Source organism: Ceratotherium simum, chromosome 7 (genome assembly GCF_057802395.1).
Source record: "Ceratotherium simum simum isolate JZ-2026a chromosome 7, ASM5780239v1, whole genome shotgun sequence".
NCBI classification, from domain to species: Eukaryota; Metazoa; Chordata; class Mammalia; order Perissodactyla; family Rhinocerotidae; genus Ceratotherium; species Ceratotherium simum.
Genome location: NC_141906.1, coordinates 27,072,786 through 27,081,478, shown reverse-complemented (window position 1 = coordinate 27,081,478; position 8,693 = coordinate 27,072,786). Strand labels below are relative to the sequence as shown.

At 34.5% G+C, this 8,693-nt stretch overlaps 1 protein-coding gene across 1 annotated transcript; it reads left to right on the top strand.

The window, feature by feature from the left end:
• Positions 1 to 5,506: 5,506 nt before the first annotated feature.
• LOC101397343 (olfactory receptor 51A7-like) lies at positions 5,507 to 6,433 on the top strand. Its single transcript, XM_014790176.2, is given in 1 exon segment — positions 5,507 to 6,433. A coding segment is annotated over 1 exon segment (927 nt).
• The last annotated feature ends 2,260 nt before the right edge of the window (positions 6,434 to 8,693 follow it).

Sequence of the window (8,693 nt, the reverse complement as noted above, 5' to 3'; positions counted from 1 at the left end):
CTCATACACATTTTGCATGTAGCAATATGTTCTTTATTGTCATTGCTATATAATATTCCATTGTATAAAGAAATCCAAACTGATAGAATCAATTGGTTTATGGTAAAGTTGCCAAGACAATTCCAATGAGAAACAATTATTATTTCAATAAATAATAATAAAACAGCTGTGTGTCTACATTTTGACTTCTACTTTATATCATAATTAAATATTAATTCAAGATGATCACACACATAAATGTAAAATGATGTAAATGTAAAATGTAAAGCAAATATAAACAAAATCATAATGTTTCTATAATAAATCTAGGACAATATCTTGACCCAGGAGTAAGAAAAGTTCAAGAAACAGAAAACAATAACTGTAGTATAAGCAATTGATAAATTAGACTTCATCTAATTAAAACATGCTGCTCATCAAACATAGTGTTAGAAAAGACACAAACCAAAAACAGGGAGAAAATAATTGCAAAACCTATAACAAATGATTTGAGTAGAATAAAGAACTCCTACAACTTAATAATTAAAAGACAAACATCCTAATATAAAATGCACAAAACTGAACAGCCTCTTCACAAAGTAAGATATAAAAACAGCCTATAAACACATAAAAATGCTTTACAAAATTAGAGGAATGCAAATTAAAATCACAAAGAAATACATATGTCTACTGAGGCAGGCTAAATTTAAAGAGGCTTAAACAATAAACAATGGGGTGGATGTGATTATCTGAAATTTCATACATTTCTCAGGATATGGAAAATGGTACAACATCTTTAGAAAACAATTTAAGCAATATGAGTTCTCTGGAAATAGACCCTGAGATGGTATTTGGGGTATAATATATTTATTAGAACTTTAACCCTTGTGAAAGGAAAGGAAAGTAGGATTGGATAGAGAAAGAAGTAGAATTGCAATATAGCCCTGACAAAGGTTTGTCCAACCCTTGAGAGAGCTCTGGAGTGAGTATTGCCTATTAATAGCAATCTCCAGATAAACCTCAATGAACTGGCATTTTTGTTTGGGTAACTGCAGTCTTACCTTTTCCTGAAGATTAGGGTTAATTACGCCTGTCAATATTGTATGCCCTCTTTGCCACCTGGTTCTTGTGCCCAAGATCCCAGAGTTCCCAGGTGGTAGCCATAGCTTATAACTAGATGGAAATCTTGCTTTGGCCCCTGGAAAAAGTACACTCCTTTTTCACAGCCAGAACCTCTAACCACACAGAGTCAAATATAAATAAAACATTTTAAAAATATACTTGATTCTTATTGAATTCTCAGAGTTAAGAATTCGATTGTGTGTGCTTGTTTTTCATGCAATGTGTTATTTGCGTAGGTGCATTAGGAACCTGACATTATTTTAGCCAGAATATAATTTGAAAAATTGCTTATGCAACCAATGCCTTTCCTCAAATGTCATGTTGGAGAATGTTGCTCATTTAATGAGGTATTACCAGTCACTTTTATGGATTGAAGGTTGACTTTATAGAGCCAATGCTGAGAAAGTACTGTGAAGAATATTGGCCTGGTACTTGGCTTATAGGGTCCAGCCTTACAGGTGCTAAGGGAGGTTGCATCCTGGCAAGACAAGATCCTGGGTTGTTTTGGGAACTTTAAGGAAAAAACATTGCCCTAATGTATAGATACATGGAGGAATAATTTGGTGGAGAGAGTTTTTTGACCTTAACTTCCTAATGTTAAGGTTTCCTACAGCATATAACAGAGGCCTTAAACGTCTAATCTGAGATTCTGTATGAAAACATCCCACATCACAAATTTAAGAAGGCCTTAAGGTAAATTAACATTATTGCAGCATCTGTGTAAACAATGAGGCCAAATCTAATGAGGAGAGCCTTATTTTGTGGCCAAGAGTAATTTTACTTTGAGATTATATTTTATTAAAATGGGAGTGACTATAGGGAAAAATTTGTGCTTCAATGGAAAATTCCGCATTGTTGAGAGCACACTTTTATGCATTATCTGATTCTGATTATGTGGAGACTGGGTTTTCATTGCCTTTGAGTGATTTTCTAACTAACTCTGTACTCTTAACTCTGTAAGTCGTAACTAAGACTGATCTAGCTACCGCCACAATTGTATGTCAGACCTTGTAGCAGCAGAGACTAACACCAAGAACTTGATATGGCACCATTTCTCAAGGTTACTAACCAGACACTTGATGACAAGATGACCACATTTGGGCCCTTTAATCCTGCAACAGGCATCAGTTTGATCTCACAAAATAGACATGTATTGTGGGATTATTTTTTCTGCCTGAAGACCCTCAGCTGTACCACTCTCTGAAGGGTTAGAGGGTGTTAATCCACTGTCACAGAATTCCACTAAACATTGTATCGGACCAGGACACACACGTTACAGCAAAAGAGGTGAGAGAGGGGGCTCATGGCTATGCAATTCACTGCTTATATCATATACTGCAAGTTATCAGCCTAATAGAGCATTCACACAGCTTACAAAGAGCACATCTTAAGTATCAGCTCAAGCAATACTCTAACTGATGACATCCTTTTGGAGTCAACATATATATTGAATTAAAGCGCTTCATATGTACTGTCACCACAATAGGAAGAATACATGGGTCATGGGAGATATTGTACCTTCTGTCCTAACAATGATATTTTATTTCAGTTTACAAAAGTAGAATCTACTAGATAATAATGGGTTGGAGATTGCTTAAGAAGAAAGAGAAGAACTCATTTCCTTCCAATTCAGGAACTAGAACATAAAACAATATCAACAATATTCCGAATAAACAGAATAAGATGTTCCTTCTTAGTTCATTCACTCTCATGTAATTCATTCTTCTTCCACTGGATCTTGAGCACCCTAGGCAGTAAATATAATCAAACACATGTAAGATATTAACCGTGGTTCTACTATAACTTTCCAATTCCTTTACTCTAGATAATTCATAAATCTTAAATTTGGACAAATAAAAATGCGTCTCTATTCTGTTCTACTCCAGATTTTCTTCTGTAACATGACCAAACAATAAACAGGAATCATGAGGTTTAAAGGAAAAAAAAAAAAGCACACGTATCTTCTCCTATCACTTTTTAATTTTGTAATGTAGGTGTTCTGTTCCTGGATGTTTGATATAAACTGGGGCAGGTACCATGACTTTTCAGGTAATCCTCAGGTAAGAGAAAGTGTTAATGTCAATTTAACTTTAAAAAATACGATTAATAATTAAAACGTTAGTGAATTGCTTCACTCTTCAGTCAAAAGTAAGATTTCCCCCTTTTCCTGAGCTAAGGTCTTTTGCAATACGCCCCTTCGCCAATAGGGGAGAGAAGATGTTTTTCTTCATACTTCTTTCTCCTTGTCCAGCTGATGATCTCTTGGAGGTTGGAGTGCAGGTCCAGCAGAGAAAAAAAATTGGAGACAGAGAAGCTTTTACTTGACTAGTCTTGTCATAAGATGGCTTCAGGCTTTCCAAGTCTGAGAACTATTTAAGGCTCCCTCTTTCTCTTCAGGGTACCTTTGCAATCTTCATAGACTCCCCTGCTGGATCCTCTCACTGCTACTCCATTGATGAGCTGTGCTTCTCCTGTAGTCGACTGATCTTCATTCCTCCACCCATGTCCTCATTGCCTTGGCAGGATACTTTTTAATGACTCCGCGTTGACATTCTTATTTCAGATTCCATATTTGGTACCTAACATCATGTACCTTTTACCCTAAAGTGGCTGGCCAGTCATCTTAGTTACCCTCAACCTAACCTGGATAGCATTCAGACTAGTCTACTCTGCACCCCAGTTACAGGGATAAAATATCAAGGTATTCAGGTGACTTTGTTTTAATAAAAATGTCATTTTCATATTGCAAATTTTACATATGAGAGAATAATAAACATAAGTATTTGAGATGAACTTATATAACAACTTTACTGAGATTTAATTCACGTAGCATAAAATTCATGATTTTAAATATATGGTTCAATGGGTTTTAGTATTTTCTTAGAGTTGTACAACTATCAAAACCATTTTCAACAACTCCTTAAAAAATTCTTTATCCGTTAGAGGTCACTACTCGTTTGTTCCTTCCGCCAACCCATGAAAATCACTAATATACTTTCTGTTTCTATGAATGCCTATTCTGAACATCTCATATAAACAGAATAAAACACTAAGTGGTCTTTTGTGATTGTCTTCTTTCACTTTGCATAATGTTATCAAGATTCATTCATGCTGTAGCATATATTAGTACTTCATTCATTTTTATAGCCAAATAATAGTCCATCATACAGATGCAGAACAGCTTATTTATTCATACATCAGTTGATAAATTTGGACAGTGTATGAGGCTTTGATTTTAAAATACATATTTTTATTTCTCTTAGAAGTATATTAAAGTGTGAAATTTCTGGGTCATATGGTAACTCTATGTTTAACGTTTAGAGGAACTTCCAAACTGCTTTCCAAAGTTGGCACACCATTTTGTAATCTCACCACCAATATACAAAGGTTCAAATTTCTCCGAATTCTTGTCAACACTTGTTACTGTTGTTCTTTTAATTTTAGTCAGCTCATAGGTGTGAAATGGTATCTCATTGCAGATTTGACTTGCATTTCCCCAATGATTAATGACATGAAGGATCTTTTACAACTTCGTTATTGAGTTGTAAGGATTCTTTCTAAATTCTGGATGCATATTCAGATATATGATTTGCAAATACTTTGTTTCATTCTGTGAAAGAATTCTGTGAAAGTCAGCTTTCTGTTGACTTTCTTGATGGTGTCCTTTGAATCACAAATTTTTTGAATTTTAAGTCTAATTTATGTATTTTTTCTTAGTTTGTACTTTGAAATGGATATAAATCCATTTCCCCTACTTAAGTTTAAAAAGATCTACTCCTATGTTTCCTTCAAATAATTTTACTGTTTTAGCTCTTGTATATATGTTTATAACATATTTTGATATAATTTCTTTGTATACGGTGTGAGGTAGAGGTCCAAATTCATTCTTTTGCATGTCGATATCCAATTGCCCTACCATCATTTTAAAAAAAATCCCATTTTTTAAAGATTAAATATTAAATAACTGCCACTATATTTGCAGTGTGATGTTCTTGATTTGAACCTGTACTAATCCACACAATTTCCAAATTCATAGAGCATCCTTATCCTGACAAAATATACTACAGGAAATAGGGGCTCAGAAATTTTCTGTTTCCTTCCCGTGTGCTGAGTCTAGCAAAAATATTTCAAATATTTATATCCATCTATTTATGAATATATGTGGGATAAATATATTTTCATGTTTCTCTTGGTATCCTACTTATATGTGTTATGATATTATTCTTATCCATATTTTATAAAACATTTTCTTTCAGTCATAAGAACTGTTATAGAATGCTTGGAATCACAGAATTTTTACTGACCAAATAAATGGCTAAACAAATATACATTTAAGCAAATTAATTTAGGCCATTGCAGGAAGACTCTTCTGAGACACACATCCTGATTCCCTCACATTCCTGTAATGTCAAACTTTAACACCTCTGAAGTGGAAATCTCTACCTTCCTCCTCATTGGGATCTCAGGGATGGAGCCTACTCACATTTGGGTCTCCATCCCCCTTTGCCTCAAGGACCTTGCTGCCATACTGGGGAACTGCACCATCCTCTTTTTCATAAAAACAGAGACCTCTCTGCATGAGCCTATGTATTATTTCCTCTCCATGCTGACCTTTTCTGACCTAGGACTGTCCATCTCCTCCCTTCCAACCATGCTGAGAATCTTCTTGTTCAATGTCATAAGAATTTACCCTGATGCATGCTTTGCCTAAGAGTTTTTCATTCATGGATTCTCAACTATGGAGTCATCAGTTCTTCTTATCATGTCCATTGATCGCTTTATAGCCATCTACGTCCCTCTGAGATATACCTCCATCCTGACCATTGACAGAGTCGTTAAAATTGGCCTTTTATTTGTTATAAAAAATATCTTATTGGTCTTCCCTCTTCCCTTTATTCTCAGGAGGCTGAAATTCTGCAAGAAAAGTCTATCCCACTCGTACTGCCTCTGCCAGGATGTCATGAAGCTGGCATATTCTGACAACAGAGTCAATATCACTTATGGACTATTTGTGACTATAGCAGTTTTGTCACACTTGGTGTGCATTTTCATGTCTTATATGCTGATCCTGAAAATCGCCTCAGATAAGGGCTGCCTCAAGGCCCTCAACACTTGTATCTCCCACATCTGTGCTGTGTTCATCTTCTATGTGCCTGTCATCACCTTGGCTATTATTCACCACTTTGCCAAACATGTTTCTCCAGATATTAGAGTTATCATAGCTGATATCTTCCTTATGGTTCCCCCTCTAAGGAATCCCATTGTGTACTCTGTGAAGAATCAGCTGATTAGAAATGGGATCCTGGCAAAATTATGTGAGAAAGAAGGTTGATGGGAAATTTGAGCTGCAATGAATGCCCAGCTCACCTGGAAATTTTTGAACAAATGTAGGAATCCAAGAATGACAATGAATTAATAGAGATTGACATAAATATGTACTGCATTTACTCAGCAGGCTCATCAAATTTCAAAACATAATTTATCAGCAACAATTCACTAGATGGCTTGAGGTTATAATATTCTGATAACTACGTTTCATACTGGCTTTCTCTCTTTTACCTCTCCACACAACCAGCTATGCAACTATATCAACAACAGCCATAGAAGCACCATCTTAATTTGATTAAGCAAATTTTCAATATATTATTAGCAAAAAAAGAAGAAAATTGATATATTCATTTAGGAAAAAGAAAACATGGCTCCAATTAACTCAGGAATGATCAGCAGTGACTAAAGTGAACTGAAAGACTTGTCACACACACACGTATATACACACACATAAAGTGTCAGCATCTCCTAAACACCTAGCTTGTGTGCGTCTGTGTGTGTGTGTTGGGAGGATGTGTGTGTTTGTGTATGTGTGTCATACATGAAAAATTCAAATAAACCATATAAATACTCCTCTCCTCAAGTACTGTGAAACATGTATTAAATGTAAAAATAATAGATGAATAAATATTTTATTCATTTATATTTTAAATTGTCTGAAATGTATTTAATAAAATGCTTCCTTTGGCAAGCATATTGGATGACCTGGTCCTTATTCAAGTCTGTATAACAACTTTTTGCCAGTTATAGGCCTAAATGACAGTATTATTTCTTAATTGTCTATATCCTACATCAATGTGTATGTGATTAAAGTAGAATATTTTAATTTCTGTCCTTATCAGTGTCCAGCAAAGTGCCTGGAACATATCAGTTGCTTTTAGCATGTTTGTCAAAAGCATAGTAATCCTACCAAATTTTGAAGCCATGAATATAATGTATGACAAGAAAATCAAAGAATCTATTAGAATATGTCTGGCAACCTTCATTAATGTAGAGTTCAGTTGTTCTGCAAATTAATTAGTTGAGACAGAAATTAAAGTAAAGGCAAGCACAAATAGTATTCAGAAATCATAAAATAACTGGAGTAATCTACTGTATACAGATAGCATCTAATCAGGTCCTCGCTAAAAGTCATCTACGTGAATTTAGTCGTACTTCTAATAAGCACTACTATCTTTAATCCACACTAAACTCTAAAAATTAGAAAGCTCATATTAGATAGACCCCCTATATTTAGTGACAGTAAACCAAATGAAATTATTTTATTTATACAACATTTTTAGGTAGAGCATTTCAATGGCTCACAGATATGAAGTAAAAGTTTTAGGAACCTGGGGAGCTACATCATCGTTAAGTTCTAGAAGATGTCATTAGCACTATCAACTCTCACTCTCTTCACCTGTCTGCTTCTATTAGTATTCTGAATGAAGCAACCTACATAATGTGGTAAATGGTCATAGCAGGAGGACCAAATAGTGGGGACACTTCTTACATTTCAACTAACAGAGAAGAGAGGAGTCTTGCACTATAAACTGCAGTTAGAGATCTAGGGAAAGAGCTGAAAAATACAGATTATCTAATACCCTTAACCCAGAACTGGTCATAATACTTATGGATATGAACTCAATTTGCTTGGCAAAACTGGGTCATGGCATTACTACAATCACTGTGACTGTAATAAACAAAGAAAGGAGTTTCTCTTCCTAGAAGCTTTGGAGAAATGGTATTTGGAAAGAATAAACAAAACAAAACAAATTAAAGTAAAATAAAACCAAACAAAACCACTAGCTGTCTACTAAAACAGCCAAAAGATGACAGAATGACACTAGCGAGAAACAACAACATCAAAAACATGATTTAAAAAAAATTATTAAGGTTACATAAGAAATCAACTCACATAGTGGCCTGTAGGAATTGTCTTGGGAGTTCTCAGGAAATACATACATCATGCTATTACACCAAGAATTAGGAACCAAGATACTTGGTGGAGTATGCAATTGGAGAGTATCCAAATGGAGAATGCAATTCATCATGAAAATGTTATCCCAAGGTCATGAACATGTTATTATAGTTTTTCTTCTACATTTTTTTATTTTACATTTAATACTTAGGTCTATGATCTACCTGAAATTAATTTATGATAAAGTTCAATACTTATTTATTTATTTTTGAATATAAATTGCTCCATTTATTGAAAAGACCTTCCTTTCCTTATTGAAGTTTGTTACCGTTACTTTGTCTATTCTTGTGTGTTGGTTCACAAC